At 37.2% G+C, this 26,348-nt stretch overlaps 1 protein-coding gene across 1 annotated transcript; it reads left to right on the top strand.

Moving 5' to 3' along the window:
- Positions 1-5,668: 5,668 nt before the first annotated feature.
- Positions 5,669-24,798, top strand: MOB1A (MOB kinase activator 1A). The gene is made up of 6 exons (XM_082672427.1): positions 5,669-5,873; positions 9,099-9,265; positions 13,938-14,031; positions 15,488-15,621; positions 19,747-19,910; positions 21,030-24,798. The coding sequence occupies exons 1-6, from the start codon at positions 5,860-5,862 to the stop codon at positions 21,105-21,107; spliced, it is 651 nt and encodes a 216-aa protein (XP_082528553.1). The 5' UTR covers positions 5,669-5,859; the 3' UTR covers positions 21,108-24,798.
- The last annotated feature ends 1,550 nt before the right edge of the window (positions 24,799-26,348 follow it).

The raw sequence follows: 26,348 nt of genomic DNA, 5'->3' as shown, positions 1-26,348 counted from the left end.
GCTTAGCAACTTTACTGTCTGTTTGTCTTTTTTCATCCACTTGTTGACAGGGGCTAAAACACAGGCTGCCAAGAGCACCAACTAGGCTGGGAGGGGCAGGAACCTTGCTGTGACCAAAGTGAGAAGAGGTGGGGCTTGAGCGAGTTTGTTCAAATGATGAGACAGGACACTTACACAGAATGAAAATGCAAGGTTGCAAATTCTGCCCAAGGGAGCTGAAAAGGGGAACTGCGTGATGAATGCCGGTGGGGCAGGGGGTGGGAGAGGTTCAGAAAAGGCAGTATTGGCTGCGGTACAATTTGCTGCTTAGCTTCTGCTTTCAGCATCTGCTGTGACCAGATGGTGTGCAGTGATCTCTCTGGCCAACTGAGCCAAGGAAAGAGTAAAACCTCCCCAGTATTTGTAGACTATAGGCTGTGTCTGACGGGAGCAAATTGCCCTGTAGCAATTAGCAATTTCTCTCACTCTCTTCCTATGTTTTACTCTATCTTTCTCTCTCTCAGAAATCTTATTTTTTTTTTACATTTTATTACTTTTAAAATTGAAGTATTATTGCCTTGCAATATTACATTAGTTTCAGGTCGATATTTTTATACACAAATGATCATCATCATAAGTCTAGTTACTAAGGGTCACCATACAAAGTTATTACAATGTCATTGACTATATTCCCTATGCTCTACATTACATCTCCATGACTAAATAAGTCATTTTAACTGGAAGTCGGTACCTCTTAATCTTCCTCATCTACTTCACTCATCTCCCCCGCCACCCCCACCACGACAACCACCAGTTTGTTCTCTGTATCTATGAGTCTGTTTCTGTTTTGTTATATTTGTTCATTCAGAAATCTTATCTTTGATCTCTAAGTGATCTATATTGATATCCTGGTCAAATATTTCCAAATCCCTAAGGCTCCCCCTCCTCCCCTCTGCTCTCAAATGTAGCTATCTGGAAAGGTTTTCTTATAAATGGCTGGCCTTTCATATCCTCGGTGATTCTCCAACTTAAGGAACAATCCCATTAAAAGGGAGGAAAATTTTCACAAACTCACTTCTCATGCTGTCTGGAAATATTTTTAATGACAATTACATTATTTAAATAATATAAATTATTATAAAAGTATAAATTTCTAAATGTCCTTATGTTTATAACTTTTAAAAAGCTATCAAATTACAGTTATAAATGAAACACCAACAAAACCAGTAAAGTTAATAAAATCCAAATAACATCAGTACTTAATGTGACAGGGAATATTTGGATGAAATAAAATCACCTGCAACATGAATGTGGTCATGACAGGTACAGGGTAAATTCTTTTGCACTGGGCATCCTGCACCACCATTTGCTGAGCTAGTCTTGATTCTCTCCCAATTTTGCTTTTTCTTGGTTTCTTCATTCCACGGCGTGTCATGTGGCTGTCAGTTGGTACTGATGCATTGTTTTCACATTGCTTGCTTCTGTTAATGTTTTATTAGATCATGACAACTGGCACTTTGATACCAAAAAGAGCAAAAAGGAAGGTATGTTATGAGAGGATTATGCAGATGATCTAGAACTGTATTGTCCAACACGGCAGCCATTAGCCATATGTGGCTACTGAGCCCTTGAAATGTGGCTCGTCCAAACTGAGCTGTGTGTAGATGTAAGTACATTCATATCATGTTTTGCAAAAAAAGTAAAATATCTTATTAAAAATGTTTAAATTGATTCCATGTTAAAATCACATTATTTTGGATACATCAGGCTAAATAAAATATATTATCGATTAATTCCACTCGGTTTTTTAATTTTTGCTTTAAATATCTATCTATCTATATCTATCTATCTATCTATCTTTATATATATTAGAAAATTTAAAATTACTTAGTTTAAAATTACTTAGTTTAAAATTTAAAATTACTTATTTTAACTCAAACTCTGTTTCTATTAGACTGCACCTTTCTAGAATAATTGTGTGTGTGTGCGTGTGTGTGTGTGTGTGAAAGAGAGAATGTGTACAACAAACTGAAAATACCATATAAAAACTCTCATAGGGACCTCCCTGGTGGCGCAGTGGTTAAGAATCTGCCTGCCAATGCTGGGGACATGGGTTCGAGCCCTGGTCCGGGAAGATCCCACATGCTGTGGAGCAACTAAGCCCGTGTGCCACAACTACTGCAGCCCCCGTGCCTAGAGCCTGTGCTCTGCAACAAAGAGAAGCCACTGCAATGAGAAGCCCACACACCGCAACAAAGAGTAGCCCCTGTTCGCTGCAATTAGAGAAAGCCCGCGCACAGCAACGAAGACTCAATGCAGCCAAAAAATAAACAAATTAATTAATTAATTAAAATTCTCATAGAAAACACGTGGGTAATGAAGAGGTTTCCAGTTTAAACCACTGCTCTATCATTTAATGGCTGCATTCTTTCTCAGAAGCCAAGGTTACAGAACCGGCATAGGACTTTCCTTGTGGCTCTCACTCTAGTAGCCTCGTGATATAATATCTCTGTTGTTTTCCCACATGACTTCCTTATTAAAATATTTTGGGGAAGGATCCAGGCACTTCCATCCCTTCCAGAAAATACATACTGCCTTACCTGGTCATTTTACTGCCATTTGACCAAAGATCGTTCCCCATTGAGGAAATATGAGGTAGGTTAAAAACAACAAAAAGTGAGAATGTACTCCCTGGGCAAGCAGATGCAACTACTTCCTAAGCTACACAAGAACTGCTGAAATTCAGGGACTGCATCTGTTTAAAAAAATTGGTCTAAAATAATACGTAGCCCGGAATTCCCTGGCAGTCCAGTGGTTAAGAATCTGTGCTTTCACTGCCGAGGGCCCTGGTTCAATCCCTGGTCGGGGAACTAAGATCCCACGAGCCACGCAGTGCCACCAAAAAATGAATAAATAAATAAAATAATACTTAGCCAAATATTCAGTTGCATTACTTAGCAAATATTTGCTACATTTCTATTTGCTAAATATCTCATACAAGGCTCCACAATAGGCACAGTTAAAATACAAAGATAAGTAAGTCAGGGATTTGCTTTCAAGAGGCTGGTCATCCAACCAAGGTAATAAAACATGTCAAAATGTCCTCCTTTTTAAATAGCAAACGTTGATTGAGTAAATATATGTTCTAGAACTGTCTAAGGGAGTTCTATACCTTATTTAATCCTCATAACCCTAAGAGATTGCCCGCATTTTACAAATGAGAAAACTGAGGCAAAAAGTTATGAAAATACTCAACGTTATATGGTTATTAAGTAGCACTGGCAGGGTCCAAATACAAATAGTCACCTCCAAAATATGAGCTTTTTAGTCACTATTCTATCTTGCTTCTCTTTTCAAAAAGAAAGAAAGAAATTAATATTAGTATTTGCTTTGAGAGAAAAATTGGAATTAGACAGAAAAATAGAAAAGAACATAAACTCTCAAAGTCCTACCACCTAACAAAACAGCTGTTAAATATGCAAATACTACTCTTTAACTTCAACTATAATTATATTACAAGAAAGATATATCAATAGATACAGGGCTACAAGAGTTCAGAGGTAGGAAAGAGGATTTCCTGCTGGATCTTGAAGGACAAGGTAAGATGTGGATGTTGAGGCATTCCAGGCAAAAAGAACTGCAAGCACAGGAGCATGGACTCAAAGAGGCCCAGGACTTATTGGAGAAACAGCAAGAAGTTGTTTGGGTGGAAAACCACCTTAAGCAATGAAGCTAGAAAACTAGAAAACTAAAGGCCAAGTCATAAAAAGCCTAGAATTCCTCTACCTTTCATCTTATCAGTACTGGTAATACCGCACTAATTACTGTTTATTCCTGTGTCAGTCTCCTCTGTTAGTCTGGGAATTCCAGTCTATATCACCCTTCATTCATTGAGCATTTATTGGGTGCTAGGCACTGTGCTGAGCACTGGCGATGACAAATAAACAAGTTATGTTTTGCCCCCAAAGGAATTAACAGTCTAGTGGGGAAGAAAACGTAAGATAGTTCTGATGGAAAGATGAACAGTGTGGGCCTGGCTAAAGTAAACTATTATCAACATATCTGGCCATGGTTTCCCCTTCTCTGTGCCCTGCTTGTACCCTATAGAAGCCAGATCACAGGGAGGGACAAAGAGGTTCTTGAAAAATAAAATCAGTGATCAAATCAGGAGTCTAGTGGGATGGGCCAGATAGAACTAAATGGCAAGTAAGATAGTGACTGAAAAATGCCTGTGGGATTTGGAAACTGACACTGGAGAGCCTGGTGAGAGAATTTTCTGTGGGAGGGCAGGCACCCTGCAGAATGTGGACTGACTGGTGTTGAGGAACAAAAGAAATGGTAATGTTGTGGAGATAGTGGATGAAGACTGTTATTGGACCAGGACCCTTTTTCAGATGGTCTTTTGGGGGCCTGAGGTAACTTAAAGGAAGATTAAAATGTATTTGTTTCAAAGGCCAATAAGCACATGAAAAGATTCTCAACATCAGCCAACAGGGAAATGCAAATCAGAATCAAGAGATACCAGTTCACACTCACTAGGATGGCTATAATCAGAAAAATACATAATAGCAAATGCTATCAAGGATGTGGAAATATCAGAACCCTCAGATATTGGCCAGTGGGAATGTAAAATGGTGCAGCCAATTAGGAAAACAATCTGTCAATTACCCCAAAGTTTAAACATATAGTTACCATATGACCCAGCCACTCCTAGGCATATACCCAAAAGAAAAGAACACATTCATCCACACAAAAACCAGTACAGGAATGTTCGTAGCAACAGTATTCATAACAGCCCAAAGTGGAAACAACCCAAATGTCCATCAACAGATGAATGGATAAACAAAACATGGTATATTCATACAATGGAGTAGTGTTCATCCATAAAAAAGAAGGAAGTACTGATACATGCTACAACATGGATGAATCTGAAAAACATAAGAAGCCAGACACAAAACACTACATATTGTGTGGTTCCATTTAACATGAAATATCCAGATTAGGCAAATTCATATAAAAAGAAGGTACACTAGTTGTTGCTAGGTGTTGGGAGGAGGGAGGCATGGGGTCTGCTAATGGGTACCGGTTTCTTTTTGGGGTGATGGAAAAAAATGTTCTAGAATCAGATAATGGCTATTGTTGCACAACTCTGAACACACACACACATACACACAAACACAGGAGAGTACTTTTTAAAAGGGTGAATTTTATGCTACGTGAGTTAGAGTTAGAGCTCAACTTAAAAATCAAATTAAAATTTAAAAAAAATTTGGGTAATTCCCTTGTCGGCCAGTGGTTAAGACTCGGCCATTTCACTGCCGTGGGCCTGGATTCCATCCCTTGCTGGGGAACTAAGATTCCGCAAGTAGCACAGCACGGCGGAAAAAAAAAAATTAAAAAAATTTTTGCCCTCACAGAGGCCCCTTGACACCTAGTGAGATGGAACACGCAAGACATTAGCAACAATTCCAACCAAGCACAGGCTCAGCCGCTCTTCCAGTCCGAAGACCGCAATTCCACCACGCCTCCGGCAGCGGAAGTCCCGGCCTAGAGGCTGCTGATTGGCTGAGGCGGAGGAGCGGGCGGTGCGAAAAGCGGCCTCTCGAGACCCTCTCAGCGGGGAGGAGCAGAACGAAGCCTTAGCTCGCGAGATTTTGCTGGTTCCGCATTTTGGGTCTGTAAGGTGGGGGAGGGGGGAGAGGCGGGTGCAGTTGCTTTCACCTGCTTGCCCCAGCTCGATCCCGGCCCGGAGCAGCGGCGGCGCGGGCTTCCGCTGTCCGCTGGCTGAGGACCTTCAGCTCCCCCTTGGTCCCGCGCCGGCTCCGAATCCTGTCCGCGGCAGGGGCCAGCGGCCCCTCCCCTCCCCTCCGAGGATAGAAGATGAGCTTCCTCTTGTGAGTGTGGCCCGGTCTAGGGCTCCAGGACTGAGGGCCGAGGCCCGGAGGGGCGGACGGACGCCTGAGGCGAGGGCGGGTCCCCGGGGCCGGGGTCGGGTGCCCGGCGCTTGCTTTGCCCACGCTCTGGGTCACGGGAGAGGCTTGGATGTGGGCAGAAGCAGAGGGAGATGAAGGTCGAGGCAAAGGAAGCGGAGCGAGAAGGTTGGGGAGTAGAAAGGCCCTGAGGCCGGTAGTGCCTCCAGACTTTTCCGCCCGAGGGCACCTGAGGGCAGAGGGACGATCTGGGGGGTCTCAATTTGTCTTGAGTCTCGAGCCTTTTAGTAACGATGCATGCTGACTTAGATTTTTACTCCACCGTACGTCCAGCTTTATTATCGTCAGTATTAAATTACCCCCGCGGAAAAATGCCGCCCCAGGAAAATGTGGGAGTGCCGCTGAAGTTAAGCTGCGGGCCTTGCATCCGATTCTGATTCAGCCCACTTTGTGAATTTGTATAATTAACTAACTTCTTTTTAACTCAGTAGAATCCTATTTTAGAGATAACGTCTGGGCCCAAAGGAGCCTTCAATGGGAAAGTTTGTAAATTCTCTGATGATTCTTAATCGCATTAAGGTTTGAGAAGCATTGCTCTAGCACCTTATTTTTCTCAGGTGGCTCTCTTTACCTAGCATGTTGCTTAAATATGTATTGTATGAGCGAATAAATAATCCATTTTCAGTTATGGGCATCACCCACATACTTGACATCTAAAATAGTGTTTCATAACCAGAGTTTACCCCGTTTCTTATTGTGAGAAGTTTGGATTCTTTCTAGTATTTTGCTATTATAAAATAGGACTACTGAGACTATCTTAGTCTAAATCGCTTTTCCCCTCCTTTGGATTATTTTTTTAAGCGTATAGTCTTCAGAGTATGATTAGCATTTAAAAAATCTTTATGATTTATATTTTAATTGCAAATTTCCATATTACTAGAAACCACCACTACCCTCCCCCCACCCCCCAGTCTTTTTTTCTGTTTTGTGGATGCACAGTTCTTATTTGCTTTTTGGACCTAAATGTGAGGCTCTTTATTTCTTTTAAACTTTGTTTTGTTGATGGACATTTGAGTTTCTGCTTTTGGTTATTATGAATAATACTGCTATAAACTTGGATGTACGTGTGTGTTCCTTTCTCTTGGGAATTGCCTGGTTATATGGTAACTATGTTTAACCTTTTGAGGAACTGCCAGACTTCTTCAAAGCACTGCACCATTTTGCCTTCCCATCAGCACTGTATGAGTTTCAATTTCCCCACACCCTCCCTAGCACTTGTTAATTGCATTTTTGATTATAGCCATCCTAAGTGGACGTGAAATGCTATCTCATTGTGATTTTAATTGGCATTTCCTTAATGACTAATGATGTTGAGCATTTTTTTGCGTGCTTATTGGCCATTTGTGTATCTTCTTTGGAGTAATGTCTATTCAGATCCTTTGACCATTTTTTAAATGGGGTTGTCTTTTTGGTTTTAAGTTGTAAAAATTCTTTATCCTGGATACAAGTCCCTTATCACATCTATGATTTGCAATATTTTCTCCTACTTTGTGGATTCTTTTCACTGTCTTGATGGTGCCATTTGAAGCACGAAAGTCTTAATTTAGATGAAGATCTTACTGAACCTTGAGACATCATTTCTTGCTAAGTACGGAAAATATTTAGCTACCTGTCATTCACAGCTTGTTTCTATTGAAAGGGCCATTCCCTCTAATTTAGTACTTCCTTATTAACTTTAGCTCTTTATCATGTTAAACACAAACTTTCCATATTTGATTTTTATTGTTTTCATAACTCCTTTTTACTTCATAATCAGTCTTATTTAAAATTCAAATTACCCAGGTAAAGTGAAAGTCCTCAGTTTTATTCCCTTCCCCTTCCTAGCAGTAATCACCACGATTAGTTTGATGGGTGACACTTTCTATGCATTTACAAAATGGGCTTCTGCTGTACATTTCATTCTGTAATATGTTTAAGCATGTATTGAGATCTATTGGTGTGAATACAAGTACCTCTATCTTGTTATTCTTAACTACTGTATGGTATTCCATGATATAGATGTATCATAGTTATTCATTCCTCTACCAGTAAGCTCTAGGATCATTTCCAGGTTTTTCGCTATTAAAAATAATCTTGGGAAACACATCCTTATCCATATCGAGGAGAGACACCTAGAAGTAGAAGGGATGGATTGAGAAGCATTTCAGTGTTAATAGATATTGCCGTGTTGCCCTCTTAAAATGTTAATGCACTTTGACCATTAGTGAATTAAAGTACTAATTTCGCTCTACCCTATCCCACACTTAATGTAATTGTTCTGATTTCTGACAGGTTAAGGAAAAATAAATCTAATTTTAATTGAACAGCTTTTCATATGTTCATTTGTCATTCTGTTTTTCTTTCTGAATTGTGTATTCATCTCCTTAGCCCATTTTTCTAAAGCATTCTTTGCCTTTTTCTTAACAGATTATAAAAGCCCTTTATAATTTAGTTAATATTTTTAATATATGTTGCAAGTACTTTTTTTGGCTACTTGTCTCCTTGTTCTGAATTACTGAAGTTTTAATTGTTACCGTTAGAAAGCTGTCCATTTTTTCTGGGCTTTGTGTCATGTTAGGAAGACCTTCCTTATGAATGGTGTGAGTTAGGAATAAAAACTTGTTTTTCCCCCCCCAAAACCAGTTGTCTCATTTATTTTCTGTGCTATAAACTCTAAAATGTTAGTGCTACTTCTCTGGTTTGCTTTGATGGCATCACAAATATTTTGATACAGAAAACTGGATTTTTGAGCTATACGAACCTTAAAGCTAACACCCTCACAGCACTATTAGGTGAAAATTGAGGCCAAAGGAGGTTAGGTTTCTCAGGCAGTCACAGAGTTAGTGGCAGATCAAGAACTAGAATCCAGGTTTTTTCTTCTTTTGGTTAAGGTGCCCTTTCTGTTACACCAGACTGCTTCATGAGGCATAGCAAAATTGCCTTCTGTGTGAAATTGTGCTGCTAATCCTGTTTCTATGTAGGGGAAAAAATATAACTCTTTCTTTTATTGTGTTTATTCTCTCCTCCCCTACCCCCCATCTTGGCACTTTTCAGGGAATATTTTTAAATTTCAAAACAATTTATATGCCTAAAATTGTCATTCTGCTTCCAGTCCTAAAAATTGATGTACTTTTACTTTTAACCTAACAGTAGTAGCCGCTCTTCTAAAACATTCAAACCAAAGAAGAATATCCCTGAAGGATCTCATCAGTATGAACTCTTAAAACATGCAGAAGCAACTCTAGGAAGTGGGAATCTGAGACAAGCTGTTATGTTGCCAGAGGGAGAGGACCTCAATGAATGGATTGCGGTTAACAGTAAGTTCTTAATAACTTTCAACTTTACTGGTTTATAAGAAGATTTTGCTAAAATGTTTTTGTTAATGAACTTTCTTATGGATGTAGCTGTCTTAGTAAAACAGATTATCTGTAAAGAAACATGTAAGTGCAAATACATCCAAAGTGTGTTCTCTTCAGAGTGTACCTGATTATAGCTTGTGTGGTTAAATAGAGAGAGACCTGAGGAGAAATGAAAAGTACTTTGGGGTTATCTCTGAGAGAATGGTCTGAATTGCTGAGTAAGGTCAAATGAAAGATTGATAAATACAAAGATTCTACCTGTGGTGGACATGACTTTGTAGGAATCCATCTTCATAGTTGTGCCCCCACTCCCAGCAGCTTTCATCTGCCTGTGTATACAGAAAAGTCAAGTGCAGTTGTTATGGTCAGTCACTTGATTATTGTGAGTTAGGAGTAGTCAGAAGAAAATTGAGAGATTGGGAGAAAACAGAGGGACCCATGAGCTGAAAGTCACTCTGAATTCAAGAAGTAAGGGCATGACATGGAAGGATATGCTGAGGCTAGAGGTTTGAATATTAGTGTCTATCATTTCTGAGATGAGATCAGTTCTGGATGATAGGGTTTAAGTCTATTAGGAATTTTAGTTGTTCCAGGAATCTTTAAATTTTTTTTTTTTTTTTTTTTGCCGTACGCAGGCCTCTCACTGTTGTGGCCTCTCCCGTTGCGGAGCACAGGCTCCGGACGCGCAGGCCCAGCGGCCATGGCTCACGGGCCCAGCCGCTCCGCGGCATGTGGGATCTTCCCGGACCGGGGCACGAACCCGTGTCCCCTGCATCGGCAGGCGGACTCTCAACCACTGCGCCACCAGGGAAGCCCTGTACATATGTTTCTTGAATCTCTTAATTCACAGGTTGCCCTTCATTGCAGTTATTTTTCCTTGGTCTTTTTGTTGTTGTTGAAGAAACCAGTTTGTTTTCTACAGAATGAGTTTTGCTGATAACATCCCCAAGGCGTCCATTATCTTGTTCTTTTATTTCCTGTAAATGTTAAATCTAGAGCAGCACTGTCCAAGAGAACTTTCTGTGATTAGGCAAATGTTGTATATCTTCACTGTGGCCATTTAGCACTTGAAATGTGGCTACTGTGACTGGAAGTGAATTTTAAATTTAACTTCATTTTAACGTAAATTGCCCTGTGTGTCTAGTGGCTACCATGTTAGAACAGATGTGGAGCTTTGATCAGATTCAGGTTTGATTTTGTTTAACACTACTTCGTAGGTGGTGGTATATACTTCCAACAGTGTAGATATTTCCATAGTGTCTAGTTGTCTTTTTATGTGGTATTCAACTGTTGATAATCATTGCCTTGGTCAGTGTGGTCCAATAGAAATAAATACATTGTGAGCTACAAATGGAATTTAAAATTTTCTAGTAGCCACATTAAGAAAAATTTTATTTTTCTCAACTCATTAAAAAGCCATTATTCATATTACTAAGAGAAAAAAAATCAGGTGTAGAACTATGTAATGTGTTATCTTTTGTGTTAGATGGGATAAAGAAACTTAGGGGGCACGACACAGAAAAAATTAGTATAGTAGTTACCTGTGTGTAGGGGGGAAGTTGGAGTGGTTGGAACTTAGATTTTTCACTGTATATTTTTATCTATCTTTTGGCATGTGAACCATGTGACATATTATCTATTCAGAAAAGACCCCTTTTTTGTAACCTTATTCAAATTATTATCTTTCATTCTTTTTTTTGATTTCTCTTAAATTGAAGTACAGTTGATTTACAGTGTTGTGTTAATTACTGCTATACAGCAAAGTGATTCAGTTATACATATACATACATCTTTTTTTTATGTTCTTTTTCATTATGGTTTACCATAGGATATTGAATATAGTTCTCTGTGCTATACAGTAGGACCTTGTTTGTCCATTCTATATATAAAAGCTTACATCTGCTAACCGCAGCCCCCCCACTCCATCCCTCCCCCAACCCCTTCCCCCTTGGCAACCACCAGTCTGTTCTCTATGTCCATGATTCTGTTTCTGATTCATAAATAGGTTCATTTGTGTCATATTTTATTTTATTTTTAAATTTTTATTATTTTTAAAATTTATTGATTTTAATTATTTATTTTTGGTTGCATTGGGTATTCGGTTGCTGTGTGTGGGCTTTCTCTAGTTGCAGTGAGCGGGGGCTGCTCTACATGCGGTGTGAGGGCTTCTCATCCTGGTGGCTTCTCTTGTTGCAAAGCACAGGCTCTAGGCATGGGGGCTTCATTAGTTGTGGCACGTGGGCTCAGTAGTTGTGGCTCGTGGGCTCTAGAGCGCAGGCTCAGTAGCTGTGGCTCATGGGCTTAGTTGCTCCGCGGCACGTGGAATCTTCCTGGACCAGGGATCGAACCCATGTCTGCTGCACTGGGCAGGTGGATTCTTAACCATTGCACCACCAGGGAAGCCCCTGTGTCATATTTTAGATTCCACATATAAGTGATGTCATATGGTATTCATCTTTCTCTTTCTGATTTACTTCACTTAGTATTATAATCTCTAGGTCCAAATGGCATTATTTTGTTCTCTTTTTTTTTGGCTGCACTGTGAGGCATGTGGGATCTCAGTTCCCTGACCAGGGATTGAACCCATGCCCCCTGCATTGAGAGTGTGGAGTCTCAACCACTGGACCGCCAGGGAAGTCCCATATTTCGTTCTTTTTTTATGGCTGAGTAATATTCCATTGTATATATGTACCACATCTTTATCCATTCATCTGTTGATGGACATTTAAGTTGTTTCGATGTCTTGGCTATTGTGAATAGTGCTGCTATGAACATAGGGGTGCATGTATGTTTTTGAATTATAGTTTTGTCCAGATATACGCCCAGGAGTGGGATTGCTGGATCATGTGGTAACTCTATTTTTAGTTTTCTGAGGAACCTCCATACTGTTTTCCACAGTGCCTGCACCAATTTATTGGTACATTCCTACCAACGGTGTAGGAGGGTTCCCTTTTCTCCACATCCTCTCCAGCATTTGTTATTTGTTGACTTTTTAATGATGGCCATTCTGACTGGTGTGAGGTGGTACCTCATTGTAGTTTTGATATGCATTTCTCTAATAATTAGCAATGTTGAGCATCTTTTCATGTGTCTGTTGGCCATCTGTATATCATCTTTTATTCTGAAGGCATCTGTTGACCTTCAGCTTTCAATTTTTCTTTGAGACTTAATGCTCTAATCAACTGTTCTCAAACCTTTTGGTTCCAGGATCCCTTTATTCTCTTAAAAATTATTGAGAACCTTAAAGGGCTTTTAATTATGTGGGTTATATTTAGTGATACTGTGTTAGAAATTAAAACTGAGCAAGTTTAAATACTTATTTTAAAATACATGTTAACATAAATATATTTTTATGAAAAATGACTATTTTCCAAAATAAATTTTAGTGAGAAGTGTGGCATTGTTTTACAGGTTTGCAAATCTTATTTAATGTCTGACTTAATAGGAGGTTGGCTGGATTCTCATATCTGCTTCTGCATTCAGTCTGTTGTGATGTCATACATTATGGAGCCTCTGGACAACTCCACTGTGCCTCCTGAGAGAGAGTGAAAATTCAGAGCAATTACAATGTTTCTGACCTCACAGATTCCCCTCTGAAACAGGGGATCTCTGGACCGTATTTTGAGAACAGATCAATAAACCAGCACACCATCTGGGCACACTCTTTGTTTTGAATGAATTGAATGCCTAAGTATTACTTTCTTAGAAACATGACTAATTTAAGAGGAAGGTTTATAAGTGAGGGAGTTTTGTATAAAATTCCTTTTGACATGGTGGAATATTGATTTGTTTTCTAAGAAACTTGGAAAAGCCCTAGTTGATTTTTTAGGTAGTCTTTTAGATGGGGAACTAAGACACTTTTTAAAAAGCTTGCCAAGGCTTATGTGGTTCTCTTTGCACAGAGTAATATGTTTCACTCAGTTAAGTTCATTTCTTACCCCCTTCCTCTTCTGTTTTCTTCCAGATCTAGCTGAAGCTCCTTTAGGAAGTACTCCTTGACTATCTCAGCTCCTCGAGATGTTGCCTTTTCTCTGAACTCTTCTAGCACTTATTGTTGGCCTTTGTATGCTATCTTCTTATATGTTGTATTACTCCTCTCTTTTAATTTTGTCCCTTTTGTTAGCTGGAGACTCTAGGGGAAGGGGCATTATCTCCTGTCTTTTTTATGTCCTCAATATGCACTAGGTCTCAATTTTTTATGATGAACTAGATTTTTTAAATGCCCGACACAGCTGATACACCTCCCTCCCAGTATATTCTGCAACGATTTTTTTCTCTTTCCCAACACAAATGATATTGTCTGGTCCAGATTGGTAAGAAGCTATGGATTTTTTCATTTGCTTGTATATGATCAAATTGTATATTCTAATGTAATAATCACCATTACGTTAGAATTATCCCTAATATTTTATTTTCCTGCTTACAGACTGTTTAAAAGCTTAGTATATTAAAAGTTAATGTATATTAAAAGTTAACTTTACTTAGGTGTAACAACTTAGAAAGAGAATTTATGTGCCCCTGGATTGTTGAATCTCCTAAGGATTCTTGGCTGAATCCTCCGACTGAGAGGTCTGATGTTTTGTTGTGTTTACACAGACATTTTAACACAGTTTTGCTATTATCTTTCCAGCTGTGGATTTCTTCAACCAGATCAACATGTTATATGGAACTATCACAGAATTCTGCACTGAAGCAAGCTGTCCAGTCATGTCTGCAGGTCCAAGGTACATATACTGGCTATTATATAGGTATTTGAATTATTACCAAATAAAGCTAATCACCAATTGATATAAATTAAATAATGAAGACTTGTTTTTCTTACCCATTTGCTTGTGAAAACAAAAAGTTTACCTATAAGCTTTTAGTTATTAAATAGTTCGGTATGTGGTACCCAGTATTTTGATTTTTTATAATTGCATTATATTAAGTATGAATATTCAGTAGTAGGATTGAAAGTAAAGAAATTTGAGTTAGATTTATCTTGCTTTTACAAACGTTATTTTTTTCAATTTTATTAATATTTATGGTTCTGTTTCTGGATTTTAAATTAATTTCTTGGAATAGTTTTTAGTTGACCCTTTAATATTTGATTTTTTTGTTGTTGTGCTTTTTACTGTTAGTTACCTCCAAATTGTGCTGCTTTAGTTATCTGGCTTAAAAATGCTAGATTAAAATTTTTTTGACTATCATAAATTTCTAGAAATGTTGAGAAAGAGATGGAACTCTTTATCACCCATAAAGTTAAGATGTGATGGAATTAACATTTTAGTGTGTCCTTCCGGCCTTTTTTCCTATAACAAATGATTGATTTTATGTGATGACAGATGGTAGCAAGATATTTACCTCTTGGGAAAAAATAGTCCTTTCTGAATTTGCTATAGATGTAAAGGAAAAAAAGGAAGGGCCCCAATGAATTTGAGTCCTATTTTTATTATGTTATTTTAGGAGAGATGTTTTTTATTTTGTGAAGTGTTAAGTTTTATTCCTCAAACTATCTTTGGCTTAAATGCTTCACACAGTGAAGTTTTGATTAAGTCTTATTAATCATTCTAGCTCAGCAAAGGTGAGGTAGAAAAAGACGCATGCCTAAGATTGTTTCTTTAAAACCCTCTCCAAGAAACAGGGTTTTATAATCTTGGCTCTGTTGATGATTACTTAATGGCCAACAAGCTCAGAATGTGGTGGATCCATCAGCACCTTACCCAGTCCTCAGCACCCTCTGTCTAACAGACAGGAATGCAGTTCCTTTGTTTTTCTCAGGGCTGTGTTGTAAAACAGATTCTGGCACAGCCAGCTGCCACACTGGCTTCCTTTTCTTTTCCATTTATTACCATCACATTTCAGAATACAGTGTAACTATGGTCGGCCCTCCGTATCCATGGTTCTCTGCATCTACAGATTCAACCAACCGTGGATCTTGTAGTATTTACTATTGAAAAATATCTGTTTGTAAGTGGACCTTGTGTGGTTCAAACCCACATTGTTCAAGCGTCAACTGTACTTCTACAGGGAACTCTCAAGTAATCTTCAGTAGAACTTTAGGTAATTTACTAAAAATTTATACTATACTATACTATAGTACTATATATATAACTTCTGTTGACAAACTGTGAACCTACTTTGATTACAAGTTGCAACATGTTTTTGAAAACTTTATCACTAAAACTTTTTTCTCTCCAGATATGAATATCATTGGGCAGATGGTACTAATATTAAAAAGCCAATCAAATGTTCTGCACCAAAATACATTGACTATTTGATGACTTGGGTTCAGGATCAACTTGATGATGAAACTCTTTTTCCTTCTAAAATTGGTGAGTTAATGTTGTAGAACTAATTTGCTTTTTAAAAGATAAGTGTGTTATTGTCTTTTTAATGCTCTGTTACTATAAAAAAATGTAATAAAGACTGCCAAATTCCTCTCCAAAAAGTTTGTGAATGTATACTCCTTCTAGCCATGTTTGTGTCTGCCTGTGTTTCTTCATCAGTACTAGTTGTTACTCAGTTTTTCATCTTTTCTAATATGGGTAAATAAATTTCTAGTATAATGTACATTCTAAAAAATATCAATAACATTGAGCATTTTTTGGTTTATTGATCCTTGTGTGTTTTCTGTTTATACCCTTTTTCTATTTCTTTATGTTAAGGTTATTAGCTCTTTGTCATGCATGTTGTGTGTATTTTTTCCCTGGGTTGCCGTATTGTCTTGTTTATGAGGTTTTTTTCTATGTATAATGTTCTTATTTTGACCTATTAATCTTTCCCTTTATGATGTCTGGATTTTAATACAATGATTAGAAGGGATTTTCCTACTTACAGATTATAAAATATTTGTCCATGCTTTTATTTAGTACTTTTGTGGTTTTGTTTTTGCATTTTATTTTAATCTTTGTTCTGTCAGGAATTTTTTCTCAGTGCTCCCTTTACTTTTTTCCAACTATAAATGCTAGTTTGTCCAGTACCATTTATCGAATACATGTGTCTTTTATCCCCTCATTATCATATGTGTACACCAAATTGACATATATCTTGGAGTCTTTTAATCTCTTTATCTATTGTTTTAGAAATTCCACACTGTTTTAATTACCATGGCTATGTATCTTTGAACATCTTGTAGGGCTAGTCTCTCTTCCTTGCTCTTCTTTTTCAGAATACTTACAGCTATTCTGGAAAATTTGTTCTTCCAAAGAATTTAGAAACATTTTGCAAGGTAAAAAAATAAAAACTGAGATTTTTATTATGATTTCATTCAATTTGTAGATTAATGTAGGGATTCTCGTTCTCTTGACAATACTGAGTCTTCCTATCCAAGAACAATTCATATTCATTTATTCATGTCTTTTAATTATTTCTTATTTCCTCGTGTAAGATTCTGTATTTTACTTTATGCTAGTCCTTCAGGTTTCTTAAGTTTATTCCTAGGCACTTAATGTTTTTATTGATAATCTGGTTTCTAACTGGTTATTGTTTAGTATATAGGAAAACTATTCTGATTGTTTCTTTTGGATTGGTTTTCTTGAGTTTTTAAAGTATATAGTTACGTCATACTAAGATAATATTAATTTCACCTCTTCTTTTCTGATAAATATACTGCTTGTGTAACTCTTATCTAATTGCAATAACTAGTACTTCCAGAGCAGTACTGATTAATGGTGATGATGGCAAACATCCTTTTCTTGTATACTTTTATGTGAGTGCTTCTAGTATTTCAGCATTAAGTAGGAATCTTGCTTTTGGTTAGAGGTATGTGAATTTTTAAAAATCAAGTTGGTTATAGGGTTTTATCAGATACTCTTCTAGTATCTGTTGTTGATCATAAGGTTTTCTCCATTTTTTTTTAATGTTCCGCTGCAAGAGTATTTTTTTTATTTCTGCTATTTTGATTAAGATTTTGGCATTGGTATTCATGGATGTGATTGGTCCTTGTCACTTTCAGTATAAGGGTATCTTATGAACAACATATTGTTGGATTCTGTCTTGTCTGTTCGGGCTGTTATAACAAAAAGTACTGGAGACTGGAGGGCTTATAAGCAATAGAGATGTATTTCTCACAGTTCTGAAGTCTGCAAGTCCAAGATCAGGAGCCAGCATGGTCAAGTTCTGTCATAAGTCCTCTTCCTGGTTTACAGATAGCAAAAAGCAGTGTTTTTGTTGTATCCGCACATGGCAGAGAGGGAAATCATCTTTGTTGAGTTTTTTCTTATAAGGGCACTAATCCTATTGATGAGGGCAGATGCCCTATGACCTAATCACCCCCAAAGGCCCCACCTCTTAGTACCATCATCTAGGGGGTTAGAATTTCAACATGATTTTGAGGGAGACACAAACATTCAGAACATAGCAGATTCCTTTTTGAAGTCTAATCAGAGGCTCTTTCAGGAGAAAAATTTATATCATGTTGTTTGGTCTGTTTGTTTTTGGTCAACTTTTCCTTTCTATAAAACCTTTTGTTTCCTTTCTCATAGATCCTTTATTGTGTATAGGGTGTGCCTGAATGTTAAATTCAGCTTGGAAAGTGCTGCTTAGATTAAAACAAATCACTTGTATATTTCTTTATTAAAGTCTCCCTCTTATGGAGGTAAAGAATACTTTTGTCATTATTCTCTTTCCTCGGCTTCCCAGTTCTTCAGTATTTTATCCTAATGTTCTGGAATTCTTTCCCCCTTCATTAGGCTATTATCCAGAGCTTACTTATGCTAATTATTTATTCTTATTAGACAAAACTGTCTATTATTCATTTTTAAACAAATATATCCAACTTATTAATGTTTTTTTCTTTGTTTTTTTTTAATTCTTTTTAAAAAATTCTTAATGTTCTTTTTAATAGCATGGGGCCCATTTGCGAATTCTGAGAGAAAAAGGATTTGACTTAAATCCATCTTTTCAGTACATGAATATAAGACCAAGTCCAGAAAAAACATGTCCATAAGCCCCAGAATAATGTGTGAAAAGGCAAGTTGTTACCAAGACTAAGGGTGGGGGGTGGGGACACACACACATACACACACACACACACACACACACACACACACACACACACACACAAATCAGCTAACAAGAGCAAACTATACTAAATTTCAAGCTATTAAGGACTGGTTGAGAAATAAAGAATACAAAATGCAGGGAAGGAGAAAGTGACAGCCTTTGTTTTCTGAAAGATTAGAGAAAACAATATGTTCAAGAGTAGTGTAGTGGAACAGACCTTTAAGGCCAACTAATCTAGGTTATTTTGGAAGCAGATGCCTTCTTATGTGTTTGTTAGCTACACACAGTGCCAGTTGTATTGTCTTTCTCCTGTCCCTGTTTTCTAAGAAACATTGGTCTTGTCAACCAAAATTCTCAGGAATGCAACCAGTCACATCCCCACCTGCAGTGCTTGGAGAGAGATGACTAAGTCCTCTCCCAGTTCTTTTCTAAGGAGGTGTTTATATTCTTTGAAAACTAGGGAGGTGCCATTCCTCCCCTTTACAGAAAGTATTATTCCCCTTCTTAGACTATAGGAAAATGAAAATAGCACTTTAAAAAATTAAATAAAAAGTTGAGGACTCCTAGTTTAAGAAGGAAAACTGGCTTTTCAGAGTACTTCAGAAGAGGAAATACCTTTCTTTTTTTTTTTTTTTTTTTTTGCGGTACGCGGGCCTCTCACTGTCGTGGCCTCTCCCGTTGCGGAGCACAGGCTCCAGACGCGCAGGCTCAGCGGCCATGGCTCACGGGCCCAGCTGCTCCGCGGCATGTGGGATCTTCCTGGACCGGGGCACGAACCCGTGTCCCCTGCATCGGCAGGCGGACTCTAAACCACTGCGCCACCAGGGAAGCCCCGAGGAAATACTTTTTATTTGTAGACAGTAGATAATAATGACTCAAAGTGTGCCTTTCTTTTTTTTTTTGCTCGGGAGAGTTTCCAGTCCTGGTTGAGTGTGTATGTGTTTGTGTAAAAAAATTTTTTTAGAGTTAAAAATTGCAAAAAGTAAAAATTTTCTATTTATAGTCAAAAATACTTATTCTCCAGGACTTTCCTTGTGGTCCAGTGGTTAAGACTCCGTGCTTCCAGTGCAGGGGGCGTGGGTTCAATCCCTGGTTGGGGAACTAAGATCCCAACATGCCACGACGTGCAGCCAAAAAGAAGAAAAAACTGGTTGCATTTAATTTTAGGAAGAAACTCTCCTGTATTAAACAACTAAAATTGTTTTTGATTCCTCATCATCTTGCATAACTTGATACCTGTGTCTACTATTCTGAGGCAGTCAGGAAAAGTGTGGTATGTGAGGATACCTCATATACTTAGGTTTGGGGGGGGGTTTCCCTTGCCTTTTAAAAAAAATGGAAATAGGCTTGTATTTGTGAATTTGTGTATTGGAGTTGCTCATTTCAGCATCTAAACTTTTCTGCTATTTTTCTTGAATTGATAAAAGACTGATTGATACATACCTATATTACAGGTGTCCCATTTCCTAAAAACTTTATGTCTGTGGCAAAGACCATTCTAAAGCGTCTGTTCAGGGTTTATGCCCATATTTATCACCAGCACTTTGATTCTGTGATGCAGCTGCAGGAGGAGGCCCACCTCAACACCTCCTTTAAGCACTTTATTTTCTTTGTTCAGGTAAGTTGAACTGCGTTGACTTTTGTGTCCTTTGACCTGGACATATCCGGATTGGTAGTTTATATAGAGTAATTTTTAGAGTCTTATTTATAGATGTAGAGCTAAGCATGCAGGGTTCTCGTGTTTTGTTCCCTTTTCCATGTTTATTTCTTTGATGTGCGTAGCAGCATAGAAACCATTACCCCCATTTTGGACCTTTTGCCTCTGGAGAGACCTGCCCCAGGTCTCTGGTTAAGATATGACAAGAAGCACCAAACACTCAAGAAAGCTTGTCCATCCCCTCCTGTTCCATCGCCCCCGCTGGGTAAAGGGATGCCATGGGAAAACATCTATGGTTGGGTTGTTTCATGAGATGTCTATGCCTAAAAGAGAAACTTTTGGAAGAACTCATTAGCTACTATCTTGGGTTAAGTTTCCAGAAGTCCACTTCAGGCCAAATCTTACAAAGCCAGCAGCTAGAAACTTCAAAAAGAACCACCCTCTTCAGAGGTGTGGCCTATTTCCTTATGGGCCCTTAGTTGGAATTAGAACTTTTTAAAGTCAAAATAATTCACACTGTTTGAAAAAGATATCAAAGAATAGGGACTCGTTAGCCTAACTTTCGAGATATATAATTCTATATGTAAAATATAAATATGTCTCTCTAGATATTTTGGAGGGAAAGCAGGTAGTTTTATAGTAGATATTGTATGTCACAATTCTATGTACCACACAAAGGAGAATGTACTGTGCTCTCTTCTTTGTTTTCCTTCTGAGATTATTGCATGGCATAGATAGAGTGTAGATATAGATATACGAAAGTAAAAGGTCTGCTGCCCCAGATGAGGCCACTATCAATGGTTCAGTGTATAGTTTTCAGATAATTTCTGTGTAAATGCAAACATTTTACGATTTTGATTTTACACAGGATCATGCTAATATGTACGGTTGCTTACTTATTAAGTCCCCTGTATTTTAAAACAGGGAGTAAAAATGACCCCATTTTAAAATGTTCATAGAGATTATTTCATCATTCTTTTGGATTTCAGAAAGCTAGGGTTGGGAAGCCCTTCTCAATGACATTTATAGAGTTTTAATTTTAGATCTGTTTTTAAATTTTATTTTTCTTCTTTATTTTAGGAGTTTAATCTGATTGATAGGCGTGAGTTGGCACCTCTTCAGGAATTAATTGAGAAGCTTGGATCGAAAGACAGATAAATTTTTCTTCTAGAACAGTTACCCTCTTGCTTCATCTACTGCTAGAGCTATCTCGTTGCTTTCTGTTATAGACTAGTGATACAAACTTTAAGAAAACAAGATAAAAAGACACCTATTGTCTGTGTCTACTGATAAAATTGTCCCAAAGGTAGGTTGGCCTAATACCTTCAGAGTGAGAAATTCAGGACACAGCTGAATCTGAGGCACTGTGTGACCACTGCTGTTACTGCCATAGAGCCATACTTGGTTGTAGAATGTGAGGACTAACCTGTAGTTTATTAGTTTACTTACTCTTTTACTGAAGAAGATGATCGACTCTGTTTCAGGTGACAGCACGATGGATATTAAGAATTTCCAATAATTTATTAACAGGTTTCCAGAACAAATTTCCTAATAATGCAATCACAGATCAGTTTTATTCTGCTTTTATTTTACAAATAGAAGAGGTGTTCTAAAATTTCCTTAAGATTTAGAACATTTGTGTCACTTTGGATAACCTTGTAGTTTGAAGTTTGTATGCTAGTGTTTTTATAGGTAAGATTATATATATGTATATTTTTTCAAAATCCATGATTGCAGTTTAAATCATCATATGACATGTGGTATGGGAGTAACCAAAGTCATTTCTAAAAGGACTTTATTTTTTAATCTTTATTTGGGATTTTATTCACATAAACCTATCTAAATTTTTAGTGTGTGTGTATCAAATAATTTTTTTAAGGCATCTAAGGATCGTCTTGCAGATTTTTATTTTGAAATGCTTCATTCAGATTAATTTTAATATGTAGGTTTTGGCTGAGAAAAGAAAAACTTCCAAAAAATTATGACAAATTTGGGTCTCATAAACCATTATTTTCATTCATGTTTGTTTCAGAGGCCTTAAAATTTGGATAGGAGAATGGAAGAAAGTACTCAGAGTACTTGACTATTTTATTTTGAGTTTTCCTTTAAAAAGAAACTACTTTTATACGTTTTTATTGTGACTTGAGACTTAGTTAAGTGTAGTGTAGAAATGCACGAACCTTATCCCAATAAGGATAAAACGTAAGGAAAACCACAATAAAAAACCTTGAAGGTGTACACATTTTATAACCCAGCTAAAAGTTTGATGTGCTGCCTGTTCTTTAATGTGTGTGTGTGTTGGGCGAGGGGGGGTAATATGTTTAAAGGAGACAAAATGGGATAAGTTAAAAAAAAAAAAAAAGAAAACTTCATCTGTTAATAGTCAAAGGATGGATTGGGATTTTATTCTGTTTTGTTTCTGTATTAAAACTTGAAATTATTCTATTTCTATTGGGATAAAAAGAATCTTTAAGGAAGAAAAGATCTAATTTTCTTTAGGTTTCTAAGATTTAGACTGTTTAAAATGTAATGAGGCACACATATTACTAAAGACTTGCCAGACTGGCAACACTTTAATTTCATCAATGTTCTTTGTTTCAGAGCTATGATTTTTTTTTGCAAAGTACTCACCATCTTCCATCTTGATACCTTTGGTTAAGGTTAAATTTGATAGGGTTTTATTTTTATTATTCCACTAGAATGTAAAGAAAAGAATTGCTTAGAAACTCCATTTTTGTAATAATCCAATTTCAATAAATTCTTAAATATATGTAGAATTTTAAAGGAAACAAAACATTTTATCTGATTTAGGCTGAAACCGTACATCGTTGTTTTGGGAAATAAAGAGTAGAAAAATCCCTTATGAAAAAAAAGAGAAAAGCCCTCTATGAAACATTCCATAATCCATGTTTTAAGAATATCCAAAGTCCCTGTCACACATTCTGTATGTTTATGTTGATCATTTCCAAACAAGAAAGACGGTTTTTATATGCCACCTAGAATGTTACTGACTCTTGACTTTGAACATTGTTGGCTTTAAGTATGCAAGGAATGAAATATTTCTCACCTAGGATTGTACTTTCATCATTTCTAATATTTCACATATCATCAAACAAAAGGATTCTCACTTTTCTCCATTTATTTTCAGTGGTAGAAATCCTCCCTCTCTTCATGACTCAGCCCAAAAACTAACTAAAGATGGCCACATTTAGGACAGTAGTAGAGGCAGCTTAATAATGGGACATAAATTTTAAAATTTGTTGGTAATTTGGGAATTCAGGTAATTCAGAATGTCCTTTTTTTTAAAAAAAAATAAAAGCATTACTAGGTTCCCAAGCTAATCTGGCTTAACCAACAATGCATCTAAACATTGGTGTTAACATTATTTGTTTACATACAAGGCCAGGGAGTTGAGAACAGGAGAGTTGGAGGAAGGGGAGAGAATAGGGAGAGGATGACACCTTTCTGACTTGGCTGGAGGGCCAACCTTTGATTAAAGTTGGAAGAAATCAGTCTCTCTTTGACTCCTCTCAATCTTGATTTATCTCCCTGAGTAACACTCATTCGCCTGGCTCCTCCTAATCAGAAGTCATCTCTCAGTGTCTGATCACTGCCCTTCACACCTGACTAAAATCATGGGTTGGACAGTACTTGCTAAATTATGCAGTTAATCCTATGGTGCTTTAATTTCCAGGCCTTTAAAAAAAACTTCTGGCCTGGAAAGTTTTTTTTAAAGGCCTGGAAATTAAAGCACCATAGGATTAACTGCATAATTTAGCAAGTACTGTCCAACCCATGATTTTAGTGCAGGTTTTTGTTTAAATAGTGCAACTTCCTTGTACTACAGTTTTTGTATTGACAGCCAGATGTATCCTTTATTCTCCAAACTGTGAATAAAGTGATTTTTAGTGAGCTGCCAGCTAACAAAGTATTTCCTTTCATCTTAGACTTGTAGATCCCTAGCTCATGTAGCTGCTTGAGAAATGCACATCTGTATTCATGATTACATTGATAACAGCAAGAGGAAGGTTTTTCTAGTAATGCAAGAGGAACAATTCTGGTGGTGATTTTAATTTTTCAAATATTGTTGAGGTTTCTTGATTATACTCTTGGCCTTCTCTCTGAGCAGTGAGGTCACATTAGAAGTGGAGAAGCTTCTAAACATAACATCATCACCTTATAAGCATAAATAAATCATTACTGAAGAGTATAAGTCCTAGAAATTTGTTTCTAAGCAACTCCAGTCATGATGCTGTTGTTACCCTTGCCTGGTTGTATGAGGCTGTCTCTCCTGTCTAGAATTCTGGCCTGAAAATACCAGCTGGTACACCAAACTAAGCAGCTTCAACAGGGACATTATTTCCTCCTAATATCAGTTCAGTAACTGGATTTGGTTTTTTACTATTGTACAATTCTGGCAAAGAGGGAAGATAAGTAGTTCCTCAGTGTTCCTTTGTTTTGCATTAGATTTTGATATTTCAGACTGTAAAGGGCTTTGGGGGATGCTATTGATATTACCTGTGATAGCAGTAATTTTATTGAAGCAACTGCATTGAAATTCACTTGGGTTTTCTCTCATTATCAGGTTCTTTTCCAAACAAGTATTCTGTAAATCCAAATGGATTACCAGTGTGCTATAGATTTATTATAAAACAACATTCTATGTTTGGTCTACATTTAAAATAGTTTAAGTTAGTCTTGGTTATCATCTAAAATATTTTTAAATGTTCTTTACATGAAAATTTATTTTGTATTTTTAAACCTTTAGGGGCTTTATCTATTTTTCTAAGTCAGTTAACTGTACTTTTAAAAAAATATATTTTGTATCTACTTTTGTAACTTCATCAGAATAAAATATATTGAAAGAAAGGAAGGACTGATGAAAGTATGTCTCAACACACTTGTTTCTATTTAAATGTGAAACTTGAGATTTTTGCAGGTTCTGTGGAAGGTTACCTTTGCTTATCATTTAGTAGCAAAAATGTTTTCTTAACTCTTAGAAGAAAGGGAAGTTCCTAAATGAACTAAACATCTTGTAATAGCAGGCCCACCCCCAAGGAACAGACTGTGCCTCTGGATGCAGTGGCTAAAACCTGTCCCAGACAAAAAATAAGTTGTCTCCTTCTTACCATGCTAACCAAGCTCTTGACCTTTTTTGTACATTCCTGGTTGTGAGATTGAGAAAAGGGAAGAGGAAAGACTAGACTTACTAATTTTCTGACCTTGAAATTTAGTACTCGGCTTATCCATAAGACACCCCTCCCCACATCAAACACATTTTTCATTATTATAGGAGAAGTATTATTTTTAGAGTTTCAAATGACAGATACCTAATTTTAGGTCCATTCAAAATATCATTGCTAGAATTGTTTCGACCTTTTTTTGAGTAGAGTTAATGAAAACTTAACGAATGTGGCTAAATAATATGGGTTAACACTCATTTTGTATAAAGGTATGGGTAAGCTAGTAATCAAAATTTGGACTTTCTTTTTTGATGGTTATATTTCAGTAAACTTAAAATCTGTTGCAAAAGTGTTAAGTTTGTGAAGGTGTCTAATGGCTAAGTTTGAAAGCTATTTTAAACTTTATAAATGAGTAGAAGAACTCGAATAATATTTGGGAGAGCCAGAGTCTGGCTTTGAAGCTGCACAGCCAGAAACAGTGTCCAAACCATGCTTTGAGCCTTCTTTAGCAAATACCCCAGTGCTGTTGAGGTAGTTTTGGACACTGTAGCCTGCATTGTTGTTGCTGACCACTAGATGTCAGTGAGCCTTACCTCCTCCCCAAAGCTAGATGCATCTGCCTTGACCAGAATAAAGGATTTTACCTAGCACCTCCTTCCTTTCGTGTCTCTTCCTAATCAAAAGCTTAAATGGTGGCTCCCATTGGCAGATCCTAGGTCACATAGCTCTATTCTGGCTGCAAGAGGGGCTAGGAAAAAGTTTCTGGATTTTACTTGGGGTTCAGAGTTCATAGCAAATTGTTGAACAATCCTGGATGGTCCAAAAGCTTGGACAGGCTGCTGTTCTGTGAACTTTTTGCTCCTGTTCTGTGAAAAGATGAGTTTTCACTATAATGTAAGTATACTTACATTATAGTGAAATGTGAGTATACTGTTTAGCTCAGCTGACATTTTTTTATAGCAGATTTGCTAACTGAAGGAAGTAGATTATTGATTCAGATTCTGACCAAACTCTTCGTCTTGTGGCTGACCAGCATTTTGAATATCACTTCCTTAGAGGAATCTACCTGTTTTAGGGGAGACTTCTAGCAGGTTTATCTCATTTAATCCTTACAGCAATCTGTTGAAGGGGTGACAGTTGAGAGGTATGTTAGGAATTTTTCAGTGTTTTTTAGACTATGTCACAAAAGCTCAGACTTCGAATACATAGTGAGGTG

This window comes from Grampus griseus (genome assembly GCF_964374135.1).
Source record: "Grampus griseus genome assembly, chromosome: 15".
NCBI lineage: Eukaryota > Metazoa > Chordata > Mammalia > Artiodactyla > Delphinidae > Grampus > Grampus griseus.
The sequence above is the reverse complement of the archived record's forward strand: the minus strand, read 5'-3'. Positions and strand labels throughout refer to the sequence as shown.